This window comes from Phyllostomus hastatus, unplaced genomic scaffold (genome assembly GCF_019186645.2).
Source record: "Phyllostomus hastatus isolate PE091 unplaced genomic scaffold, TTU_PhHast_1.1 phas_contig_209, whole genome shotgun sequence".
In the NCBI taxonomy this organism is placed as follows: Eukaryota; Metazoa; Chordata; class Mammalia; order Chiroptera; family Phyllostomidae; genus Phyllostomus; species Phyllostomus hastatus.
In genome coordinates this window covers 22,942,525-22,970,356 of record NW_025333735.1, presented here as the reverse complement: position 1 = coordinate 22,970,356, position 27,832 = coordinate 22,942,525, and the positions used below count along the sequence as shown (strand labels likewise).

The 27,832-nt window shown below is 34.6% G+C and overlaps 1 protein-coding gene across 2 annotated transcripts in view; it reads right to left on the bottom strand.

The window, feature by feature from the left end:
• Positions 1-666: 666 nt before the first annotated feature.
• Positions 667-27,832, bottom strand: part of TM2D1 (TM2 domain containing 1) — a 38,994-nt gene continuing 11,828 nt past the window's right edge. For both annotated transcript variants that reach the window (XM_045835268.1, XM_045835266.1), the window contains 5 exons: positions 27,114-27,222; positions 22,227-22,318; positions 13,893-13,966; positions 2,699-2,827; positions 667-995 (listed from right to left, as the gene is read on the bottom strand). In XM_045835268.1, the coding sequence (XP_045691224.1) occupies positions 2,717-2,827; positions 13,893-13,966; positions 22,227-22,318; positions 27,114-27,222 (386 nt within the window). In that variant the 3' untranslated portion in view covers positions 667-995; positions 2,699-2,716. The remainder of the gene's footprint in view (positions 996-2,698; positions 2,828-13,892; positions 13,967-22,226; positions 22,319-27,113; positions 27,223-27,832) is intronic.

Genomic DNA, 27,832 nt, shown 5'->3' with positions numbered 1-27,832 from the left:
CAAATGAGTGATAAAAATTATGGCTTTTACTTTTGAGGAGCCTGGCCCCAGTAGTTTTGAAACTGGTGTGCCTGTTAATAAACAAAGTACATAACAGAATTATGGGGGCACATCACTTCATGCATTTCCACCTTTTTGAAACCCTTCTAAAACATGGTAAAGAAAACCAGTGGTAATATGCAGGTGCTGCTTCTTTCGGACACTGGTGCATCACTTCGGGCACTTGTCCAACATCTGTCTGGCAGTGCTAACAGATGGAAGACATTAATCATCTGTTCAGTGTTCCCACCTTGTCCATCCAACTTCAAATGTAACTGCACTGAGCTAGATGATTCAGCATCTGGTCTTTCAAAAGATAGCACATCACTCTCAAAGCTAAAAGGAAAAAGTTCACACTTCAGAGGCCTGAACCAATGCCAGAAGCATCCATGTTGCCTCAAGGTTTCTGACTCCCCGATGATCTTTAGCTCCTTGGGTACCGAGGCAAAGACAGGTCTGAAAGCTACAGAAAACCGGGGTGGGGTGGGGTTGTCCTACACTAGACTGTACCCCAGGCAATATAAATGGTGTTTGTTCACACCATGGATTAACTGCTTTGAAAGATCAAAATGCAGAAGCCAGCTTCATTAAACATTTAAGGTTTCTTAATAATAAAACACTACAAAATGTGAGTAAATCACACTTTTATTTTTCAGAAGGAAAAAATGACAAGTGGCAACTTGCCTTTGGAAAACACATTCAAGAATATTAGGGTAATAAGCTATCTATCTCACAGAGACAGTAGCCTAAAAACGACCATCATTATACAGCTCTCAAAGAAAGTCCTATTAAATAAATCTCAGAAGAAAATGTTTTCAACTAAAACAACAAAACAAAAACATTACCAACAACGAAGAATGATATGGAATCCATAAAATGGTATGTGAAGAAGGAAAAAGGGAAATCTGGAAATCCACATACTGAGAGCTCACTATTAAAATCAACATGGCCCAATCCTAAAACGGAAGAAAGAAATATATTAAACCACAGTATTTTAAGAGTCCAATGAGGTTACTGTAGGTGCACACCATAATGCTTCCCTTACTTCAACCAACTTTCTCGCTCTTGGGGCCCTTCCACGTATACTGTAGAGCAACCACATGAACGACAATGCAGACATCTGCCTTCTCAACAGGACTTTTGAGTTTTAGGTTTCAAATTTAGTCTGGAATCCCAATTAAATATTTATATAATAGGTCACAGAGAATGGAATTACTTTTTAAATTGCATTTGCTTAATTTTTATACATTATAGTTTGAAAACTACATACTTTTGAATGGGACACAACAATTTATAGTATGAAAATAAAGTTATGTGAAACTACTCAATCCTTCTCATTAAGAGTAATAACTTCCAAGATGAAGATGCTTCATATGAAATGATATAATTGGCAGAGTGGGGGCGGGAAGTGGAAAGCAACCAGTGGAACTCACAGAGATCTAGATGCGGGATTCAGTTTCACACTGATTACACTGACTGTGTCTTTGTCTCAAATTCCTTACCCTCAATTTGTTGTTCCCTGGTAAGAAGAGGCAGATGGATCTCTAAGCTTCGATTCAATGTTAAACCCAAAGACTTCTAACAGTTTATAAGAAATAATTTGAACAACTTTTGGACAATCAGTTAAGTAAATTCCTCAGATCTTGACAGGGTCTATCACTGTTCAAACTTACGACAACATCTATAAAGCATACCCCATAATTTTATTTAGAAAAGAAAAAATCTACCTTAAGGGCAAAATTATACTCATGTCCTATTTATACACTACAACGCAAATAGAAATAAATGTCTATTCCCTTCCTGGCCTCTAGACGCACTCTTGAGACAGAGCGGACTGGAAGCCCCAGGCTTCTGACTGTGGCCAGCACACCTAGCCTGTCTTTCCCTCTGCCCTGTCTCTAAAAGCTGCTAGGCATTCAAAGTGAACAATCACCTCCATGTTATATAGGACTTCCCCATTACAGAGAATGGTTATACCAGGAAATTGTTTTCCTGAGAAAAACCTAGCATTCCTGGAAGATTACTTATTAGAATAGACTAATGTACAGTCAAGGAAATAAAACCCTTATAGTAGCAGAATCCTAGAGAAGCAGAGAGTTGAAGCAGGAAGACTAATGGCATCTCTGACTTCTCCAAGTGTATTACCTATTTAAAGCTGAGGCCAATTAATAATTTTCATGGGCAGAGCCAAACTTTAGGTTACAATAAGTACTTAATGGTAGTTCAGGGTTGAGACTCTATCAACTTTCAGGTTTAGGAAAGAAGACAAAAAGAAAGAGGTTTAAAGATCATGGGAGAGAGAAACAGCAGAAAAGATAAGCTTCATTGAACTATCTACAACACATACTTTCATCGTAACCATCAAATACTACAGAATATCTTTTTGTTTTGATGTTATTTTTTTCCTGTGAACTTGGTCCTTTAACCATATTCACTGTGAAGAGAGTCTGAACTGAGAACTGCAGGAGCAACGAGATACATGAAAATCCTTTACAGAAGATTAGAGACACCTCAGACACATGCAGACCTGTGTTTCCTAAGAAGCCAAAGGAGAGTTTATAGCATTAAATGATCCTTTCAATTTCCCATGGTTCTCAAATTTCCATAATTTTACAAAGATAATATACGATAATTAAGATTACATAAACACATCACTTACTGTTTCTTTTAAAAATATTTATGGATACAACTGTGTTTTTCTAAATGTCTCATTGGTGATACTCAGTCGTATAAGTCTGGTTCCATAATAATCTATAATGTAACTGCTTCCATCTGAAGGCCCAACAATCTAGAAAAGAAAATTTTCAAAATTAGTCATTTTACAAAAAATATTTTCACAATACTTTTTTATTTTTGCCAGTTGTTAATAAAATTATTTCAGTAGCACCAATCAAAAAACTCTAACTCAAGCTAAAAAAAAAAAGTAATTTAGTGATTCATGTAGCTGAAAAAGATACTGGGGAAGTTCACAGGAACAAATGAGCTGTAGGACCAAGGCCTCAAGGACCAAAATTCCACGCTCCATGAAGAAGGACCCTAGTTGGGCCTCCCTGCCCCTTTGCTTAGCTCTGCATGCCTTCATCTGCAGAAAGTCACTCCCAATTGGCTGCCAACAGCTCTAAATTCACATTATCCACAGCTTGGTAGATCCCAATAGAAAGAAAGTAACATTTCCTTCCTCCGTGTTTTTATACCAGTTCCAAGGAAGGACTTTCATTGATCTGCTTGGTGTTTGTGCCAATTGCTGGACAAATGACTGTATCCCAAGAAATAGGATTAGTATGATTGGCAGGCCAGGCTCCCTGTGGGAAAAAAGGTAGTGTGACTAGGGGGGAAAAAGCTCATTATAATCATTTTGTTCCCTTAATCACATTTTTGACAATATAGTTCATATGGTCTCTACAAATTATGCTTTAAAGCAGCAATCTTTGAGCTGCAGGCTTAGGAATACACAAAGATTAACCGAGGTGTATGAGAGCCCAGATAGTTCGAAGGGAATAAATTTTGAGATTCTTAATTCCCATACGTACTCTGTAAAAGTGATCCCCCTGATGCCAGCTACAGTGGAGGCATCATGTTACTTTCCCTCCCCACTTCTTTCTCACTGGGGTCCTTTCTCTAACTTGACTATAAGTAAAGACACCTTCCATCAAGGCATATCCTGAGTCTTATGATGCACATTGCCTCGAGGTACAAAAATTTCTGATGCGCCAAACAAAGACATAATTCAAAACACTAGACTTGGGGAAATCTCCTGAAATCAAGAGTCCAAAAATATGCTCTGTCATATCACTTTACTTTTTTTTGCTTAAATGTTATTTGCTAAAATTTGTAACATGTTTATGCTGTTTTGCATCATTGTATATCATTAATAATTACAATGACAACTCAATCCAGAAATCACAGAATATTTAAAACCTCTTAATTTTAATGAGTAAGATGATCAGTAGAAAATTTTCAAGCATAAAAATATATTACACATTAGGGTAACATTCTGCAGGAGAATAAAAATAGAAATAAAAATTCAAGGAGGAAAAAGAAACAATGTAAAATTTATAATAGTTAGTAAAGGGTTCATTTGTATCTTTTTTAAAAGAGAATGGTATTTAAAGCTCTATGGTATTTATATAGTCAGATACATTTTAAAATTAATGTAACAGTTTCATTTAAATATGTCAATATTTACAAACTAAAAATTATATCCTTTGCAACTACTTAATTTTATGATGCAAAACTTAAATGTCAACTTAAAAACATGCAGAGGGTGGAAATTTTTTAAAAATTATTTTAGGGTTTATATAACCAGAGTCTAATGAATAGTGCTATAGAGCATTCTTCATTTTTAAAATAAATTTAGTTTTAAAAACTATTCAACAGACATTTATTTCCCATAATATTCCAGACACTGTGCTAGGTATTATACACATAACACTATTTAGGACACAATCTCTGCCAACAGAGAACTTATTCTAGTGACTATAAATGTCAATATTCAGATGACGCAGAGCATTTGTGTACTAGATACCATACTGAGTACTGTAATGCACTTTGACTTACTGTCTAAATTTTAAATAAAGTGATTTCCTTTGACATTTATGAATGTTATTTATAAATTTAAGTAAAAATTAAGTAAAAAACTTTTTTAACGGCCAAGTCACAAAGGAAACGAGAAGTAATCCAAGAAAGAGAAGAATGGGTGACAAGAAACAACAAGTTTTGAGACTGTAAAAGGGAAACACACAAAAAAGTAAACTCCAGCCAGTATATATAGGTCAAATCAAATGGTAAAAAACTTTGTGATTTGGAGTATGTCCATAGATTGGAACTGGGCCTACTGTCCTATTATCTTTCTCTTCCTATGCCAATTCTCTTGACAATCTCATTCCCATTTAAAAAACAGTATTCAGAAGCTGGAAATCAGGAAAATATATGATTGGGTGACGCTTTCATATCACGCATTTCTAATAAGCTCACCCCGAGGCTCACTTGACTCTCTCAGGAAATGTAACTACTTAACTGAAAACTGATTAGGACCCAGATGCTTTACAACCTTGTCAAGTTAGCAGTTAACATGTAGAAAAGTAAGGGTTATTTCTGTTTTGTTTCCCCTGTCCTGTAAGGAAGATATCTTCAAAGTTTACAGTTTTATTACCTCGTAATACATGATCCAATTTTGTCTCTAGTTTAGCAATCTTAATACAGCACCTTCCCCTCAAACTATGTGACTCTGGTTCCTCAGCAACTGGTTCTGTCATGGTAATTCCAACCCTCTTTCCAGAGGTTGGTTCACCCTGGGCATGCCATGAAATTCTGTCCAGTCACCTCAGACGAGTTCAGTCGGGGCCTATTTAAGAACATATGTGTGAGAGAAAACTTTCTGCCTCTGAAAGCAACTAGGTAAGTGATGCTAACCAAAGGACCTGAAGATGGCAAAGAAAAAGAAGGAAGGAGGGAGGGAAGGAAGGATAGATTTGGGTCCTTCAGCTCTAAATCAACAAATCTTAGAACTACCTTACCACCAGATTCTCGGTATATGATATACTAAGTTATATTATTAAAGGCAATTTAAATTGAGCTTTGTTACTTGTAGCCAAAAACTGATCATGCACTTGTCCTTAATGCCTCCTACATACTGCCAGATCACCAAAACACAGCACCAGTTGCCATTCTCTGCTAAAATAATTTGAAGAGCTGTTGCAAAAACAACCAAATTAAGACAGTGTGGTAAAACACTAGACTGAAAGGAAAACCTGAAGAAAAAGCTGTCAGTAACTAGCTGTAAGATTAATCCTCCCTGGACCTCTGCATTTCTTACCCATATAATGAGGAACAGAAGAATAAGCAGTTCTACATAGTACTTTTTAAGATCTTGCATAATTAAAATATTTAAATGCAAACACCTCTATAGGGTAGTCAATGTACTTTTCTATGAATTATCACATCAAAGAATTTGTTCTCCTTCCTTAATTTTTAAGAAAACTATCATCTTGTAAAGTCTTCATTATTCAAATCCATATTCCCCCACCAAAATTAAAGCTTTAGCCCATTTTAAGCATTTTATGTACACTTATAAATCCCCTAATTATATTATTGTATTGTTAACTATAAAATTATAAATCTCTAGGAATAACCTCTACCGGGAAGTTTTTTACTCAGTTAAATATGCCTATGTCCATTTGTTTATTGATGACAAAGTATGAAACCTAAAATTATGAGTTGATTTCTCTAAAAATAGCCTGAAGCCAAATAGTACACATGAAGTATTTCCCTTTGATATACTGGGGAAATTTCTGAAATCTATGGAAAGAAGAAAAACCACTCACATACTTCACTCCAATTAATGGAGTAAGAGGTTGCTACAGGCCTTCATCTTACAAGAGGGGAAACAGAAGGACCTCTACACTCTGGGAAATTGTTGTGAATAGTGGTTGTCAATGTACTGGTGTGAGAAGCCCGAAAGCCAAAAGAAAGCGACTTCATATTCCTCCATGTTAGTTTCCTGCAGCTACTGTAACAAATTACCATAAACTTAGTGGAACAATAGAAATCTATTCTCTTACAGTTTTGGAGGCCAAAGTCTAAAATCAAGGTATCACAGAGCCATATGCCCTGCAGAGACTGTAGGGGAGAATCCAATAGAAGCTGCTTCTAACTTCTGGCAACAACACCACTCCTCAGCATTCTGTGGTTTGGGGCCACATCCAATCTCTGCCTCTGTCTTCACACTACCTTCTTTTCTGTCTGTCTTTTCCTCCTCTGTCTCCTGTAAGGACACTGGAACTGAATTTAGGGCTCACCCAGATAATCCAGGATAATCTCCTCATATCAAGATTCTTAATCATAACCACAAAGACCCTTTTTCCAAATAAAGTGATATTCACAAATTCCAGGGATTTGACATGGGTATCTTTTGTTCTACCACACCCTCCTTCCACGAAGATGGTTGGTGGTTTGAAAGAATTGGATGAAATTTAATTTCTCCTTTCATATCATTTCTGATTATTTTCACTAAGAAATTTTATTTGCAGCTTAAATGTAAATAATCTTGAATTGTTTACATAAAGGAGTAAGTTTCTCTGTAGGTGCAAAGTCTACAGCAAGAAGAATAAATCAGAAAACTTTGGGAATACATATTAAAGAATGTTAAGAAGTGGTCTTCTTTATCTTTCGTCTCCACTTTAATTCTCTACAACACCTAGCCACCCACCCATAGGCACCCAAATGGGCATGCACTGAATTCAATATGTGACTTGGGTACATATTTGTCCTTGAAAAACACATGATGTTCTCTGAATATGTAATTTTAGTTTATCTCAGTAATACTGTTGTAGATCTTGTTCATTTTAAACCACTTTCACAGTACACTATGATTTTAAGATGTTTTCATGTAGTTGTACGTACATCTCAGTAAATGCATGTATTGCTGCCTAGTGTTACAGAGGATGCATCCATTCTCCTATTAGTGTACCTTCCTGGGTTGATTCTGGCCTCCTGTTACCACAAACAGTGCTGTAACAGACATCTCTGCACGTGTCCCCTTGTTGACAGGAGTTACAAGTTTTGGAGAGTAAATGCCTAGAAGTATCTCTTTACTTACATATGATTAGTTATTTGGGTGATTCTGTGAATCACCTATTAGTTTACTGTGCTCATTTAACTTTTAGGCTCCTCATCATTTTCTTATTGATTTGCAGAAATTATTTGTATATTCTACATATCAATTCCTGTTGCTAGTATCCTTTTACTCAATTAACTTGTTTATGGTATCCTTTTAAAACATAATTTCTTAATTTTAACATATTCAAGTTCAATAATTTTTTCTTTATGGTTTATGTTTTTGGGATTTTGTTTAACAAGGCTTAACCCATCTAAGGTCACAAAGATATTCTCTTCAAGCCCTGGCTGGCATAGTTCAGTGGATTGAGTGCGGACTGTGAACCAAAGTGTCGCAGGTTTGATTCCCAGTCAGGGCATATGCCTGGGTTGCAGGCCATGACCCCCAGCAACCACACATTGATGTTTCTCTCTCTCTCTCTCTCTCCCTCCCTTCCCTCTATAAACAAACAAACAAATAAAATCTTTTAAAAAAAGATATTCTCTTCAATTGGCGTTACTAAAAATTTATCTTCTCCCAGGGTATACCCAAAAGAACCAAACAGAGACTTAAAACAGACACCCATACACAACCATTCATAGCAGCATTATTCACAACAGCCCAACTGTGTGTGTGTGGGGGGGGAACAAGTGTCCTTCAACAGAAAGAAATGGATAAACAAAACATAGTATACACATACAATGGAATATTATTCAGTCATAGAAAGGAATCACGTTCTGATAGATGCCATAATATCAATGAACCTTGAAAACATTACTCAAAGTGAAATAAGTCAGACATAAAAGAACAAGTACTATATGATTCCACATATATAAAATATCTAGAATAGGCAAAGTCACAGACACAAAAAGTAGATTACAGATTAACAGGAACTAGGGGGAGAAGGGAGTGGGCAGTTACTGCTTAATGATTATGGAGTTTCTATTCAAGAAATGAAAAAATTTTAGGAAAATAGTAGTGACAGTTGTACAATGTTTTGAATGTGATCAATGCCAGTGAACTGTACACTTAACAAAAGTTGAAATGGCAAATTTTATATCATATATATGTATATACACACACACACACACACACACATATATATATATATACAGCATGCAAAAAGTTTACTTACTTTAATAATACTAATAGTTTTATTCCTAATTTATAAACTTTTGATTTTGTTAGCGGGAATATATTTTTGTTTGTATATATTTAAGTGGCATCCTGATAAAATTAAAGGGGAAAATGTGGGTACCAATACATACTTGAACACCTAAACTTTGGCAACAGATATGATATTCCATGTAATGGCTTTGCATAGTCATTGAAGTCATACTGCCTACATAACTCAAATATCTTATATTTTTAAAATGCTACAAAAGAATTAAAAAGTAAAATGACAAAAAGAACACTTTATATAACTCTATTAATGTAGCCCTTTTCTATGTAGTCCATTTAAGAGTTTCTCCACATAAAGAATTCAAATATTAACCCTGGCAAGATCAAATCATCTCCTGAAAACCTACTAACCTGGTGAAGAAACTAAAATGACTCAGCTGTCTGCAATTATTGGAGAATGATGCAACTTGTGTCCACCCAATTCCCCCAAAGTAAATTTATATTTTCTTAAAAGTCAAATTATGTTTTTGTGTCCAGAGCTGAATACTGCATGTGGTTAGTTTTAATATGAGGCATTGAAACCATCTGATTAGGCATATTTAATTAGGCATCAAAATTCATACACAGTGAGAAATCAGGCATTCAGAACCCCTGACTTCATTTGATTTAAAGACTGGTTAGCCTTAATCCGTAATGACCAACATAAATATCATTCCTCGGGAAGTGAGTATTATTCACCATTGTATCTCCTGGGGAAAACACAACTTTGGGAATAGTCCCAGGACCAGTTTAAAATATTCTTTATTCTATGAACATTCCTTTAATTCATTAAGTAAAAGTCTACCCACAGGATAAGTGAACTAAGTGAAACCCACCTAATTAAGGTCACATGACACAAATGTTCAGTATCCTCAGTTTTTCAGTTTATTTCCCCAATAAATCACACCAGGATTAAATGAATAATACAAAGAGCTTTTTGAAAGACCTGCTATCTATAAAACGTCAACTGGTTTTTATATATCGCTGTCCTACGTCTAGTGAACTACCAAGGACTTTGACCAACTTTTCCCGTACTGGTAATGGATTTTGTCCTTCTTTTGATCAACAGCACATATTTCACAGGGCAAGGCTGCAGGCCATGTCTTTGACAAAACAAATTGGCTTATACAGAAGTGAACTCTTAATTTTAACCTTATTTATGCTCTGAACTAAAAAGGCTTTTAAAAATTTAAGTAAAATTCAAGGTATTTAAACAAGAGAAAACCAAGGCAACTCTTCCTTTATTTTAACTCTGCAGTTCTGAAGGAAATATTTTATTTCTAATAATAAGTAAAATCTTATAATCAGACCACTCCTGGGATCGTTACATTTTACATTTCTTTAGGGCAAGGATCCCAATTTATTCTACCTAACTGTGCTCAATGAACTCGTTTTCACTGATGGCATAAAACCTAATATTTACCATTCCAACTTTTATTTGTATTTATTACCTACCTCTCAAGTGATGCTATAAAATTTAGAACTTTAAGGTCCTAAAGAAAAGCAATCACTTTTTAAAAAACTACTATTTTTAGCTTCTCGTCTTCTCTATAAATGGCACAAAGCCACACTTTTCACATGGTATACTGCATTCAGTTCAAATCAGCAAATATTTTTTGAGGGCATACTCTTTGTTTAACGTACTAATAGTGCTATACAGGATTAATAAATGTTGTTTTTCTCCTCAAGAAATTTATGTGTCCAACCTGTGTGTAGAAGTGAAGAAATAATGCTCCAATGCTAAAATGAGTTACGTATAAATATCAAACTAATGAGATATTTTATAAATTTGGTAAGTTTATTTAGGTAGTTCATAAATGTCTCAGATTATGCTGCTTTTCTGAATTTCTGCTTAAATAGTTATTAGTCCTTTAAGGAAATCTATTTTGTAATATTAATAGGAATAAAAATTAATTTCTTCCATAATGTATAGAATTTTTAAAAACTATCACAAAGAACCTAACATACTTCCTTCTAACAACTTTCTACATTAAAACTGTCCATCTTCATCTTTTTTATTTTAGGCTATATCTCCACTTAACAGAAGAAATTTTCTTTTCGTTTTGCTTGACATCAATAGTTTGGGTATAATTTAAAATGTCCAGCCCTGGCTCATGTGGCTTAGTGGGTTGAGCACTGGACTATGAATCAAAAGGTCAAAAGTTCAATTCCCAGTCAGGGTACATGCCTGGCTTGTGGGCCAGGTCCCCACTTGGGGAAAGGCTAGAGGCAACTGATAAATGTTTCTCTCCCCTTTTCACCCTCCCTTTTCTTCTCTCTAAAAAATGAAAAATAAATTAAATCTTTAAAAAAAAAAGTCCAGATTGTGAGAAAAGGGGTTTAAATAAAATAGAATATTCTATTTTTTTCTGATTAAAACAGAAAAACTTAAATCATCTAATCTATCCTTCATGGTGTACTCAAAAATATACAAGCACAAAAGAATGAGTGTTTATTCTATTTTTAGTATGTATGTATGTATGTATGTATGTATTTTAGAGACAGGGGAAAGGAGGGAGAAAAAGAGGGAGAGAAACACTGATATGAGAGAAAAACATCAACTGGCTGCCTCTCGCACATGCCTCGATAGGGGACAGAACCTACAACCCAGGCATGTGCCCTGACTGGATATAGAACTGGCAACACTCAACTAAGCCACACTGGCCAGCGCAGAATGAATGTTTCAAAATCTTCACAATTGCCTTATAAATAAATACATAGTAGTTATACACAATAGTTACCTATAACTGAAAGACTATATGCTACACATATATTTAGATTTTTTGTTGAATGCACAAAAGAACTGAATTATTCATGCCACTCATTCATATAGTGCCACCTGCATATTTTTAATAACAGCAACAACCAAAAAAAAAAACCTTCAAAAGTTTATTAACAAATAAACTCATGAAAGGTATTTTCAGTATATATAGCAACAACTAAAGCTTACTTTAGCAATATGTACATTATACTTTGTTGTTCTTGTTCAAAAATGAAATAACTAGATCTATTTTTAAGAGAATTTTCCTGGATTTTTTAATAAACACTGCGAAGCAAAGTATGTTTTTATAGGTCTTGAGTTCATGTATAATATGTTTCTGGGATCACAGCTCAATAGAAAAACATTGCTATTCATTGGGGAATAATATTTAATGGCAAAAAAGACAGAAAAGAAAAGGAAAGAAAATAAAACTGTTGTGGAGAGAATGCAGAAAGAAAAAACAATTAAAAATGATGGAAAAATGTAGAAAGTTCATGAGAAATTGAAAAATATATTTGACAAAAATGTATTTGTGACATGGTTTATGACATTTATAGTAAAAATTCATTTAATATGCCAAAAAATTATTTTCTGATGTGGTCAACATCCCATGTTAACTATATCAAATGACATTTAGAATAAGGCTACAGGTCTTATTTGGCTGCATTTGAAACTGATTTACTTCCCCCCAGTGTGAAAGCAGTCTAAAGTGGCCATATCTATTAAAATGTCTTATTTAGAGAAATGTAATGCAGAAATTCAAACACTCTAAATCTAGATCAATACTCTCTTAATGTAATAGTGTCAATTCCAGATTTTCAAGAAAAGAACTATTTGTTCTGAAAAGTTTAGGAATACATCTATCAGAAAGTAGTGGCTAAATCAAATAAGCTCTATAATTTGATATAAAGCTCTAAAGTAATGATATCACCAAAGAACCAGTGTGAAAATATTAACTAATGGTTGAGTTTCAAAGTCACTGAATCCTGGATATCTTAAAGAATTCCAATAACACATTAAATTCCTTGGAGCCTCATTTAAAGTGAGAAACCCATTTCTAAACATATGTGCACAAGTACCTTAGCCTCTTCATGCCTGCTTGTCTGTCCCACCGTCAGAGAAGGCAAGATATTTGGTTAAGCATATGTTTACGAATAAAGACAGGAAAAATTCAACTTTAAAACCAAATATTTTCCTTGTTTAATTCTGGTATCTTATTGGTCCATATGCTGCCTCCTCCTCACAGTATGGTACCCTTCTCACAGTATGCTACCAAAAATCTCCTAGAGTTTGACTTTCTTTTAAAACATAAGGATACCATCAAGCCGACCGAATTGATACTGTATGTACGAGAAAGAAGAGCAAAACTGATGATGATCACAATACATACTGACACACTTGCTGAAGACATTAGGTGCTCCATAAGTGCTTACTGAAATGCTGTTTTGTGACATTTATTATGATAAATTCATCTTTCTCTAACTTAAGAATCCTCATGAGTTAACCACAACCAGTTCAGTATAATTTAACAGAAAACATCTGGTGGCACTTTTAAATGCCTAAGGATAGCATTTCACAAACCATGCCTGCCTCCACACCACTACAGCAGCAGAAAATGAGGCGAGCACAGAGAAGCAGAGAGGAGTATCAAGAGAGTCCTGACACATCATTTGATTATATCGATTTGGTCTTGCCTGAGACCAGTCCCACTCTTCAATTATCTAAGGAGAACCCAGACCTTCCTTTTTTCTTTTTCAGCTTAAGCTAGCTGGGTTTTAGTTTCTATAATTTGCAACCAAGAAAATACTAATATTGAGTGCCTGTCCAATGCAAAAGAAAATCTTGTTTCTGCCTCCATATGTTCACATGTAAATATTAAATTCCCATCAATATCCAATTATAGTAATTGACCATGTGGCTGTAACTATCAGGAAAAGAAACAGTAAGTTTGAGAAATAGCCTCAATCCTTCTTAGAGATTCATGATCTATGACTCTCTAACTTCTCTAACTATAACTATAAAGATTCTGAGAAGTTATCCAGTAAAGAAATCTCTTTAACTCAGTTGAAACCACATTTACAGGGCATATTTGATCATAGAATCCTTTTTTTTTTTAAATGAAGGTATTATATCTTTCAGAAATCCTATTTGGTATAGCATAGGCTGGAAAATGCTACTTGGAAACATAGCTATGATCCCCTGGATGTAGCATCTGAAGAAGAATTGAAAAAGCATTCTTTACTGCTTCCTAATACATTTAAAATATACCAGGGAAAGATCACAGAACTCAAATTTGAATGTAAAAGTAGTTCATCACCTAGATTAAAACTAACTTACCTGCATTGAAATAAGAATGAAATCAATTAGGCTCCCAATTCCGCAAAACCCTACGGTGCAAAACTTTAACAAACCTAGAAAAAAGAAAAAAGAAAATCACGTATAACCTGGAAAGTCATGAAAAAATGAACAAACTTTTCCATTTCCCAATTAACCATTATATATACCACACATTCTTTATATCAAGAATATACACCTGTCAGAATGGCTATCATCAATACATTCAAGAACAAGTGCTGGAGAGGATGTAGAGACAGGGGAACTCCTTGGCACTGTTTGTGGGAATGCAGATTGGTGTAGCCACTGTGGAAAGCAGTATGGAGATACCTCAAAAAATTAAAAATGGATCTGCCTTTTGACCCAGCAATCCCACGTCTGGGAACATATCCAAAAGAGCCCAAAACACCAATTCGAAAGAACATAAGCACCCCTATATGTTCACTGCAGCATTATTTTCAATAGCGAAGATATGGAAGCAGTCCAAGTGTCCATCAGTAGATAGTGGATAAAACAACTACGGAACACTTACACAATGGAATTCAACTCAACCGTAAAAAAAAAGTTTTACCCTTTGCAACAGTATGGAGGGACCTGGAGAACATTATGCTAAGTGAAATAAGCCAGTCAGAGAAAAACAAATACCATATGATTTCACCCATTTGTGGAATCTAATGAACAAACTGAACAAGCAAAACAGAGACGGACTCCTAGATGGAGAACAGCTGACAGCTAGTGGTGGGAGTGGGGGGTGGAGGGACCGAGCAAAAAGAGAAAAGGATTCATGGACACAGACAAGTGTGGTGGTTGCTGGGGGAGGGGGGATAAGAGGAATAAATGGTAGTGGGAAAAATATAATAAAGATCATGCATATCTATTTTAAAAGAATATAAAATTAACACTTAAAAAAATCAAATCTTCACCCTACAATATGAGAAAAGTTTGAGGTTCCTTTATACAGAAAAGCCACAACAAAGTTTACTACCTCGCTTAGCAAATAAATATATTAGGAACTGAAAGAAAAACTCAATGTAATCTTTCAAAATTTCTTAAGAGAAAAGGCATAAGGAAATGAATCTTTAAATCTCAGTACATCAGAATTAGTCCTGAAAACCTTATTTATCTCTTTAGACTTAAAATATGTGATCTAAGTTTCAATATATTTTCAAAATAGAAAGTCCAAATAAAGATTGACAAGGCCCCCCAAAAATAATCAGGAAAAAACACTGATATTATAGTTAAACTAAAAACTTTTATTAGTAACCCAATTATCTTGAATTTATCCTATACTTTTTTCCCCTAAGCATCTCATGTTTATTAACTCTACAGTCAAAATAACAAATCTGTGCACTATGTATACACTTCTGTTCTTGCTCCCAACCTTAGAGCTAAGGTACTAAAATAGACAATAATAGAGCACATACAAGATATAACACAAAAATGTGATGATGAAGTAAGAAGAGGCAGATTGGGGTGGGGGTGGGATGAGTAATCTCTCTTCTATATTTAAACTTGACTTGCTTTCCAGATATTCCAATTGAGACACAGAATGGTATGAAACAAGACTCTTTGTGAAAGGCCTATTATAACTATCAACTACATTATAGATGCCAGCTAAAAATCACAAGAGTGAATGAGATCACCCTCTGGACACAATTTGGAAATACACAAAAAAGGTTGAAATATGTAGGTACATTAGATGATTTTTCTACATATATCAGAATGTTATAAGTACTAGGATAATACATGTTGGAAATAATTCAAAACTATTAAAATATAATAATTATATGAAATTATTCTTCTAGTTTTTTTTTTTAAAACACTTACTATCCACTTAATAGTTTATATTTGATCACTGCCTCATGCCAGCCCCTTTCGGGAAGTGTCTTTTATCTCTTTTATTTACTCCTGTGTCTTTATGTACCTACAGCATTGTCTTGCACATGGAAGATGCTCAGTATCTGTTGAATGAATAAATTTTCTCAGCTTTTTGTTTCCTAAAGACCCCTAACTTTTCATCCATCATCTTATACAACAACTCCTTTAATTATTTTTTCATTAGTTGCATTTTCATTAGTCCTGTCTCACTCCAAATGTGAGATATTAACTATGGTCCATCTATGGTATTTCTATAAATTTAAAATAAAGGATGGCTTACCTAATGAAGTTGCTAATAATGCTATCTTAAATTTGTTTTAGCTTTGAAATATAAAAATACTTTATGAAAACAAGATAGGAAGGACACTAAGGATTAAAAATGATAATGAGGCAAAGTGAATAAATGTTATTAGCCCAGCAACTATTCATGCTATCACTATTTCTACTACTAATCAAGAAATTTAGACAACATAAATCCACATTCCTTATAGCAGCATCATCCAACCTAGTCTCATCTCTTGTAAATTCCTTCTGCATTACAGCCCAAAAAGCTAACCAAAGTTCTCTTAACTTGCCCTCCCTGCTCTTGCATCTCCTTCATCCATCTCTGCATTTGTGTACTACCCTGTTCTCCACCTCGCCTCCTCCTTCTCCCTACCCTCACTATTCCCAATAATCTAGCTAACCCCTAATAGTATTCTAGAACTTCTAGAAGTCTTCTCTAATGCCCCCAGGATAAATTTAATACCATTCCTAGATGTTCCCCAGCACCTTTAAGTTGCAGCCTAGTACATACCCCACAGTATGATTTATTATGTACTTATTTGTCTGTCCTCCCCTATGCTTCTGTGAGCAACTCGAAATCAGGGCTGTGCCATTCCCACACATAGTCAATATGACTACTGAAGGAACGAACTATAACAATAATTAATTCTTATTTGTAAATAAACACTAATCAACTTGAACAAAAAGGAGCATGCATTCTAAACTGTATTTATTAAAACCAATACAGGCCACTACTCCTATAGGTTTCATTATTTTGAGCATCCATACCAGTTTTTTAACAGATGGGATATTTGTAAACTACCAAGAGTAGGTTGACTACTTTTTCCCCCCAAATATAAAGTTTTCTTTGTATAAATCCTATTTACTAACTTCTTACTATGGAAAGAAATATCAGCTTTAGATTTTTAAAAATTGTTTTAAAATTCCAAATAAAATGTTTCTAATCAAGAAAAACCCATTTTTATCCTGAACCATTACTATTGTAGATATATTCTTTCAAAAAGATTAAGCTACCAAATGACATTAATAAAGCTCATGTTTGGAGTCTACTTTATTTATATTTTAGTAATTTAAAACTTTACATTTTAAAAACACAAACTCAGTAAAAGAATTTATCTGGATATAAAATAAAAAGAACAGATTAATTTTAGGCATTTTAAAAATTTGGCATTTTTAAATTTTATTATAGGTTGAGTCTTGCAAATACTCTTCTGTCTGCATAACTGTTTTAGAGAACGAAGGTTATTTCATATTGAAGTCACTGTTGACAAACTGCAAGTGTTCTGTAATGAGTTCGTTATTTGTGTGTGTGTGTGTGTGTGTGTGTGTGTGTGTGTGTGTCTGTACCTATAAAGGGAAGCTTTCAAATCTTAGAAAAGTTTAACCTACAAATCCTTTATTTGTCCTATGATATGTGGATATTACATACCAGTCCAAACTGGTAATTTCAAACTTAAAGAAAAAAAAAAACAGAAATAATATAATCAAAGATTTCTTAAGATACAGGCTTAAAAACATGCAACTTTGTTATTCTCATAAGAAAATATTTACATTTTAAAATAAATACTACCATGCAAAGAGCATCTCTCCTATTAATTGCTCCGAAAGAGCTATTACCTTTGAGAATCCATAATTTTGTAATGCTACAGATAGGCAAAACAAAATATGCTACTTCTTGCATATAAAGAAGTCACAGCTGTTACCACAATTAAAAACAAAAAGACAGAATATTATTAGAAGAATAAGGCTTTGTGGTGGAGGAAAAAAAGGCTCCTAGCTAAAGTAGCAGTGGTATTGAGGAACAAGTCAATTAGAAGTAAAGCTAGGGATGTAAAGTACAGATAGAAAATATAGTCAATAATCTTGTAAGAACTAGGTATGGTGCCAGGTGGGTACTGGGCATGTTGGGTGGGGTGGGGAGGAGGAACACTTTGTAAAGTGTATGACTAACTACTATGTTGTACACCTGCCAACTAGTACAACATAATCCTGAATGTAAACGGTAATTGAAATTTTTTTAGTTAAAAAAAAAATAAAGCTATACATTGTTAAAAAGAAACAAGATCTTCAAATTTACTCAGTTAAATTTTTATTCTTTAACAACATAAAGTCATAGCTGTGGCTAAAAAGAAATCTGAATATCTAGAAAAAATTTTTCTTAAAGGAATTTTTAGATCTTATCAAGTTTTACTCAATCTCACTCAAGAAATTTCCTTGCTTAATCCTGAAGTAAAATTTATATAGTGAAATATCATATTCAGCACTGTTACCTTAAAAAAGCAAGTTTCATATCTGCATGATGTACATGATTTATTCTATCTTTATAAAACTCCAATGATAATAAAGGGTATTAAATTAGTATTTTTCAAAGCTATCTATAAATAAAACCACTGCTTTTTGCAACCATAAAGATTAAATAAGATATTTAAAAGGACTATATGCCAGTCAACACTGTTTTATCAAGTTAAGATTTTTTTAGATGAAAGTTAATCACTTAAATTGAAAATACCAAAAATTCTTTAATCTGGAATTTGTAGTAAAAATTAAAATTTAAATAACTAAAAACATTTAAATTTTTTAAATTTACAAAATTGTAATGACAGATTAGTTGATAAAACATATCAAAATCCTTAACATTATGGTAGCTTAAATGGAAGTAAAATGCAGATAAAAATATTTGAATGCTTAAAGAGATAAGAGAATTTTCAGTTAAAGATAATAAATTTGACATATCCACACTTAGAAACTATCACCCCAAAATCCCACTAAAAAAATGGTAAAGGGATTTTTAAAGTCACCAACCCAATAGAATAAAGGTAATGGAAAATAAGACAACAGCAACAAAATTTCAGGAGCTGTAAGACAGATTTGATCTTGAAAAAGTTGTATCCTAAGCCAACAGCCAATATGTTTGTTGAATTAATGGACATCCAAAGGTTGTGATAATAAAGTTAGTTATTTAAAAATAAAAATAAAACGCTTTATACTGAGGCATAAAGTTAAATGTTAAAAATTATATTGGCCAGTTTATAGAATCTCAGACTCGAACTAAAAGGTTCTCTTTAACTGAAGCTAAAAATTGACTAGAGTGACAGTGACCAAAGAAAGGCAAGTCCTGGCAGGAAATTAACATTCACTAACCAAATCTAATATACAGAATTTTATACAGAGCTTTATACCTGGAGTTTGATTTTGCAGGAAAAAAATTTCACAATGTACCTATCAACATATTCCTATGTGCTGCATTAGGTAAAAAACATTAACTTACACTATAGGACATGAGAGCTCACTGGACACACATCATAAGATACTACAAAGTCACTTAGTAAGCCAAATTTTTTTAAATATTTAAAATTTAAAATCATCATAGAATAAGCTATTCTAAAGAACAGTGTTCTCTCCTTCCCTCCTAACCTTTTAAAAACTTTTTTAAAGTTAGAAATGTTCCATATATACATGATTGTGTCCTCTTAAAGAGAACAGAAAAGAAAATGCAAAGCCTGGCTGGTGTGGTTCCCTGGATTGAGTGCTGGTCTAAGAACCAAAGGATCACCGGTTCAATTCCCAATCAGGGCACATGCCTGAGTTGCAGGCCAGGTACTCAGTAGAGGTCACTTGAGAGGCAACCACACATTGATGTTTCTTTCCCTCTTTCCCCTTCCTTTCCCCTCTCTAGACATAAATAAAATCTTAAAAAAAAAAAAAAAGGCAAGGATGAAGGCAGAAGGCTTTAGCTGTATTCTAACCATGTGACATCACCATGTCATTTTACTTTCCCATTATGAACCTAGTTTCTCCATCTAATCACATGTCCTTCCATCCATCCATCACCTAAAAAGAGTATTAGACTAAAAAGTATTGATTCTGACTACACAGAGACCTTCTGTGCACATTACGGAAAGGTATGGTTGCTATTACAAATAGCATGAACATGCACTTACACCATCATCAGGCCAGGACTACTGCATCGGTCTCCTTTCAGCTTTCTCCACCAGTCTTTCTCTGTCCAAGCCATTTCCCACAATTCCTCCAGTACCATCTTCCTGAATTATACATTTGACCATGATACTCCTCTGCTTACAAACTTTAAGGGGGGCCCTGACTGGTGTGGCTCAGTTGGTTGAGCATTATTCCGCGAAGCAAAAGGCCTCCATTTTGATTCCTGGTCAGGGCACATAGCTGGGTCCTCAGTTAGGGGCATGCAAGAGAGGCAACCAATCCATGTTTTTCTGATATTGATATTTCTTTCCCTCTCATTCTCCCTCCCTTCTTCTCTAAAAACAAATAAATAAAATCTTAAAAAAACAAACAACTTTTAGGGCTTCTGCCCTGATTGGTGCAACTCAGTCGGTTGGACTTTGTCCCGCAAAGTGAAAGGTCACCAGTTCAATTGCTGGTCAGGGCACAAACCTGGGTAGCAGATTTGGTCCCTGGTCAGGGCGTGAATGAGAGGAAACCAATTCATTTTTCACACATCAACGTTTCTCTCCCTCTCTTTCTCCCTCCTTTCCTCCCCTCTCTAAAAATAAATAAATAAAATCTTAAACAATAACAACAACAACAACAACAACAACAACAACAACTTTTAGGGCTTCTGATATTAGAGAGTAAAATCCAAAATCCTTAAGAAGAACTCAAAGCCTTTTATAATCTGACCACCAGCTACCTCTGCAGTCACTTTTCACCTCCTGCCATCACTGTCCTTTCTATACCACAGGCTACAGTATCCACCATGCTTTCAACATGCACATGTGCTCCTTCCTACCCTGTTGCCTTTGACGTGCTATTCCCTATAATGCCCTAAATCTCTGTAATCTATTTATCCTTCACACTCCAAGGATGACAGAACCAGTCCCCTTTCTGTGTTCTCACAGAACTTTGTTACAGTTCTGTAATAGTACTATACCATAAATTGGCCTACCAACATATTTATTTTCTTTTAACTAATATGACCTGTGATCATCATTATTTCCAGAGCACTTAGTTACTTACTTAACAGGCAGTAAACATTTAATAAATGTTTGTTAACTGAATAAATTCATGTACATAGTATTTTTAAACTGTGACTTCTATTTATGACACTGTAACAATGAGCTCCAAGAAAGGATGTCAGAAACCTACTTCCCACCAGCTCCACAGTGAAGACTCTCCTTTGATCTCTGGTGGGTAGCAACACAGAAAGAATTAAGATTAGCTTTGCTAGCTGGAAAGCAGAACATTCAGAAACTTTACATTTGCTCTGTGAAGGGCTAATATAGAAGCAGCGTACTACAGTAAATAAAGCATGATCTCTTGAGCCAGAAAATTGGGGTTCAAATTCAGGTCACTAAACTGAATGTCCTTGGGTAAATCTCTTAATCTCATGACAATTTCCCCATCCATAAAATAAAATGATAGCAACAAATATAACACAGAATAAAGCAAGGCCTCTATAGTAAGTAAATCCCTTAACCTCTCTGTTGACAATTTCCCTACCTGTTAAAGAAGATTTAAAGACGATGATAAACTCAGGGAGTTGTAAGGCTTAAATAAGGGCATGTGAATGCACTGCTTAAAAAGCTATTGTCAAATGTAGATAGTTGTTGTAAGCTTTAGTAAATAGCTATGGTAAATGTGAAGATTACAGCTAGGAGGAAGGTATAGGGAGGGATGGTAAGGGTAATAAAAGTAGGGCTCCACATCAGCTTATGCTGGCTGCCATAATTCTAACTCCAACTTCTCATGAAAGAAGTAGTTTCAATTTCCAAGCCAACTCTGAGAGAAGTTCAGATAGAATGTTTTTTGAGAGATAAGGAGAAATATGCATTTATCCATAAAATATTTATTGAGCATCCACTGTGTATCCAGCAGTAGCAATGGCAGCTCAGGTCCACTGTCCTCCGTGACTACATTATCTGAGTATGTCTTCTCATAAAGATGAAAACACAGGAAAAGTCAGTATTTCTTATCCAAGCTGAAGTGTGTAGCTATAGCTCTATACTCACAGAAGAGTGTTAACTATTTCACCTTAAGAACATGGAACTTGTAACTATTAATAGTATGCAAAGATTTAATCAGTAAGAATAAGTACATTGACCTATTCTTACAGGTAACACAAACAACACAAATCTACTTTGTGTTAAGCAACACAAAGTTTCATGAGGATTTTTTTTTTTTTCAATGAAACATACTCACCCAAGGCAGGGTATCCAAGGTAAAATCGATCTGCTCCCAACCATCCAAGAAAAAGAGACAGTGCAACAGCCACTTTATATGAATAGCCATTTCTGCACAAAATTAGAACCAGAGTGTCACCTTCATACGTTTCCAACATGTTACACTTTAGAAAACAAAACTGTTAATTATTATTTATTTGTTAATTGATGCATTCATCCGTTCATTCATTCAATTAATACCTTTTGGGCAGCTACTGCATGTCAGACACTATTCTAAGCTATTGGAATATTTTAATGAACAAAAGACAAAAAGATCCCTGTCCCTAAAAAGTTTACAATTTTGTGGTAGCAAGCAATAAAAAATATTTTAAAAATAAATCATATAATAAGAAAGCCATAAATGCTATGAAAAAAAGAAGTGGAACAGGGTATGTAGGGAATCCAAAATGTTAGGGATACAAACAGGAGCCATTGAAATGGGGTGCTAAGAGGACTCACTGAAAAGGTGACATTTAAGTAAAGATCTTTGCCAGGTTAAGCCCAAATTAATGGAATGGAAAGTATACACGGCCCAGTTAAGAGGGACTGAGAGGGATGAATTCTCTGAACAAATTCAAACTACCACAGGGACAAGATGAGTTTGAAGACTATTATAATAATCTACATGAGAATTGATAGTGTCTTGACTTGGAGTAATAGTAAAGGAAATAGAGAGAAGTGACCAGATTCAGACATATTCTGAAGTACAGCCAAATGGATTTCCTGATGTATTAGATTTAGTATATGAAAAAAAAAGTAAAGATAATGCTAAGAATTTTATCCTGAGCAACTAGAGGATTGAGGAAAGCTGAGGATGGACTAGACCTTGGAAGGATGGTCAAGATTTAGGTTTTGGACATGTGAGTTTGACATGTTTATCAGACATTCAAGTACAGTTGTCCAAAAGATAGCTGGATTTACAAGTCTGTGGTTAGGGAGAGAAGTCTGGGCTAAAGACATAAATTAGAGTTACAAGCATATAGGAAGTATTTAAAGCCATAAAATTGCCATGAGTACAGATAGATAAAAGAGATTCACAGACTGAGCCATGAGGTACTCTAATATTAGGAAATTAAAAGGAGAGAGAGCAAGAGAGAGAGAAAGCAGGAGACTGAAAAGGAGCAAACAGTGAAGAAGAAGTATAATTACAAGAGTATGGCATCATGGAAGTCAAATGAAGGCAGTGTATTAAGAAAAAAGTGGTCAACTGTGTCATTGTAACAGATGGATCATGTAAGATAATGGTTGAGAATTTGCCACTAAATTTTACCAAGAGGAGATCATCAGTGACCTCAGCGAGGGCAATTCCGGTGACAAAATGAGGGCAAAAGACAGAATAGAGCAAGCTTAAGAAAGATTGGAAGGAAAAAAATTAAAGAAAAGACATATTAGACAACTCTTTTAAGGAGTTTTGCTGCAAAGGGTAGTAAAGAAATAGAAAGGTAGCCCTGGCCAGCATGGCTCAGTGGATTGAGCACCAGCCTGTGAACCAAAGGGTCGCCAGTTCAATTCCCAGTCAGGGACAATGCCTGGGTTGCTGGCCAGGTTGCCAGTTGGGGGTGTTCAAGAGACAACCACACATTGATGTTTCTCTCTCTCTCTGTTCCTCCTTGTCCCTCTCTCTAAAAATAAATAAAATCTTTAAAAAAAGGCATAGAAATGTAGCTGAAGTTATTTTAAAGTCAAATTTGATGCCAGTCTCCTGCTTACAACCCTGTTTTTTGCATTGCACTCACAATTAGGACACTTTCGTGGAGTTGGGGAGATGGTAAATGGCCTAGAGATCCTGTTTAGGCATCCACTATTACAAGGATGGCAGATTCTATGCTGAGGGCAATGGTGCCCCATCAACATTAGAATGGGGCACCAGACTACAAGTAGAGAAATAAATTAGGGGGCTTTGTAGAAACTCAAGCTATATACCCTACTGGACAGTAGCAGTGGAAGAGAAAAGTGAACAAAACTGGGAAACATTAAGAAGGCGGAAACAACCAAACTAAATGTGGGGAGTGAGGAAAAAGGAGAAGTAGAGAATGATTCCAAAATTTATGCTTAAAAAACTGGGTAGCACAGGAGCCATTCAAAAAAGAAACTATAGGAAAAAATGATAGATTCAGTTTGGGATCTTAATGTATAGAAAGATGGTAAGAAAAGTCAAAAGAGTAGATGAATTAAATGAAAAAAGGACCATGGGTATAATCTGGGAGATATCAGGATTTTAGGAAGGAGAAAGGGAATCAAAGAAAACAAAAGAATGTTTTATATTAGAAGTTAAGGAAAGAAAGTATTTTAAAAGAAGGGAGTGCCAAATGCTGTAGAAAGATTAAGAATGAACTACAAATATACATTTGATATACAACAAAGATCACTGATAAATTTCAGCATGGCCAAAAGCCATGCTGTATTAAACAGAAAAATTCATAAAAGGGAAAAGAGAAACAAGCCTTTAAAAAAGCTTGGCTGAGAAGGAAAATAAAATTAGAAAAGCAATTATCTATATAAATAAATCATCATAACGAATAATTTGAAAACTGGTGGTATAGAAGAGACTGTTTAATTATTCACCAAACCATTTCTCTTCTTCTCAGGAACACACAGCTAAACTACACAATCTAGCCCATCTTATAGTTAAGTGTAGGCATAACTGTGTTTTGTTCAATGAAACTCAGTTATGGACAGAAATGATATATACCATTTCCAGGTCTGGCCCACAAAACACTCCTACAATGGGTACCCTTTCCTCTTTCCTAGCTACTGGCTGAAGGGAAAGAGCCCTAAGGACTAGATAGAGGAAGCCACAAGACGAAAGGAGCTAGGGCCCTGCATGACTACATGGAACAACCATTACTTCCTCCTCACCCAGACCTCCAAGCCAACACAAATTGGATAGCGATGTGAGTGAGAAATAACTTTTACTGTGTTAGGCTACTGAAACTCTAAAAACATTTGTAACAGCAGTTAGTCTGTTCCAACTAATATAAATAGGTGTGTGGCTTAGCAATCAATCAGACATGGTTACCAGACCTCAGCAACTGGAGAATACATAATGTAATGGCTATATGTGCAATATTAAATGGAGCTTTAATCTAGTATCAATATTATACACCCAAGAAAAACATGTAAACTGGAAAAGGGACACTCAGAGAATGAGAATTTCAGTAGCTGGCCAGTAGCTTGCTCTTTGATGGGTATGTAACTGGATATCCTGATAGAGGAAAATGATATATCAGGTTATCCTAATTTTATGACTTATTATAATTAACCATCTATCTAACTCCCTTGTTTTGATTCAATGCTTATCAAGCAAACTCTATTTTGGAACTGTAGCATTTACTACAGAAGGGGAATAAGTTGGCTAGGAGACCTGAAGTATCTGGTTTCCTTGACAGTTATAATTCTTATCATAATTGATATCAGTGTCTTGTGAGCTCAGTGCAGCTCAGTCAAAGCCTAATCTATCCAAAGGCACTGAAAAAAAAAAAATCAGAGTTACCTTGGAAATTAATTAACAGATCATTGTGGTGTTACCATTATAGGTAACTTGAACCTGTAAGGTCCAACCTGAGTAGCTAGCTGTTCTCAACAGATGATATTCTTAGCTACTGTATTTATAACTATGATATCTAAGACCAGAACTTAATAAATTATCATTTTAAATGTTTAAGGTAGAAATATCAATCTGTAAATTTCAAAATTAACTAAACCATATCTAAATATTTTGGAAATAATTCCTTTTAACACTTTTTACCTTACTAATGAGAAGTCTTAGAACTCAAGAATTCTAAACAATTGACTTAGGATTATACAGCAAGATAGAACCTAAAGCCCCTCAAAAAGGACTCTAATAGTAACTTTTAAGAATTCTAATAAAACTTGTAGATACAGCCAAACAATAATTAATTCTTGATATAACTTCAAATAGGTATCATCAAATAAATGCAATAATGCACAGTATAAAGGTAAAAATACAGTGCCAGCAATTAATAAAAGTGGGTAAAACCAAATTAAGCTTTTAGTACAAAGCAGAATTATAAGAATAAAATGTTAGCTTTACTATAGCAAAATTAAAAGCAAACTTAAAAGTTCTTTAAACAAAGAATATACCTAACAAAATAAAAGTCACTTGTCTTAATATTTCAAAAAACCTTTTGAATTCTGTTTTACATTACCATTCATCATCCATAAAATGAAACCAAGTTTCAAAATTCCTAATATGCAAATGATTTAAGAGTTAGCATTCTTTTAAAACTACAGGTACACAATCCTTTATTTGAATCCTAGAAATCCCTTAAACTTTTTTTTCTTTTAAATGAGTTTGGGAGGCTTCCCTCCTCTTGAATTTTTTTTTTTAAGATTTTATTTATTTATTTTTAGAGAGGGGAAGGGAGGGAGAAAGAGAGAGAGAGAAACATTAATGTGTGGTTGCCTCTCACGTGGCCCCCACTGGGGACGTGGCCTGCAACCCAGGCATGTGCCCTGACTGGGAATCGAACCTGTGATGCTTTGGTTCGCAACTCACGCTCAATCCACTGAGCTACGCCAGCCAGGGCTAGAAATCCCTCAAATTTTAAAAACACTTTTTTCTGTAACTCATTTGGGTAGCCAAAATGACTAAATTGACATGGCATGAAACCAGTCAGTCTTTATTTATCCCAAATAATGAACTATAGAGCTTTACTTGGTTGGTAAATTGCATTTATTTAAAAAACAAATATGAACACTTAAAGTAGAGGTTTTCTGATTTAAGCAAAAAGTTAAAAGTTATATTAGTGCAGAATTTTCCCCATAATTTAAATCTATCTTTTCACTCCATGTAATCAAGGCACAATGTAGGAAGGTAATCTGAACATTTCAGTAATGTACTTACACATTTCGGCAATATATGGGCTTCAGAAAACCAACTTCGTTTCCAGTAAAATGTGTTTCATTGCCACTGAAATCCTTACAAGTTATGTTAGGTGCTGGAAAACATGGAGCTAAAGGCAAAAAAAAAAGGCAAGAAACAATTTTTTTCCTGTAAAGAAGGTAATTGTTTTTAAGACTAGCAAAGCACACAAGAAAATGTAACATATAACAAACCATCTCCCAGTATAAAATCTGAAATGAGATTTTAATTTAGACAGGAAAAGCTACATTATCAATAGACAGATATATACATATACATTCATGTACAAGATAAAGATAATATGGTATACTGGTGTCAACACAAAAATAGAAGAATTGCCACAGTGGTTTGGATGCATGACCAATCTGGTTCCATCTCCTGCCTCTGACAAAGGTGGCAAAGGAAGAAACACAGTTACACCCTCACTTCATCTCTAAGATAAAGAATACTTCTAGAATTTTTGTTGGTAACACACCGGATAATTGGACGATTCATTAAAATTAACATAAGCTGGTTTCATATTTTCAGTTTACACCAACTCTTGCCATAAACTAAGATTCTTTTTATCTATTCTAAATAGATAAATTTATTACTCTAAATGTATTTGTTACTTAACTCTATTTAGATGTACCTATATGGCCACTTTTGATTCAGAGATAAATTTACTGACTTTTTTAAATGAATTACCTTGTCCCTTAGGT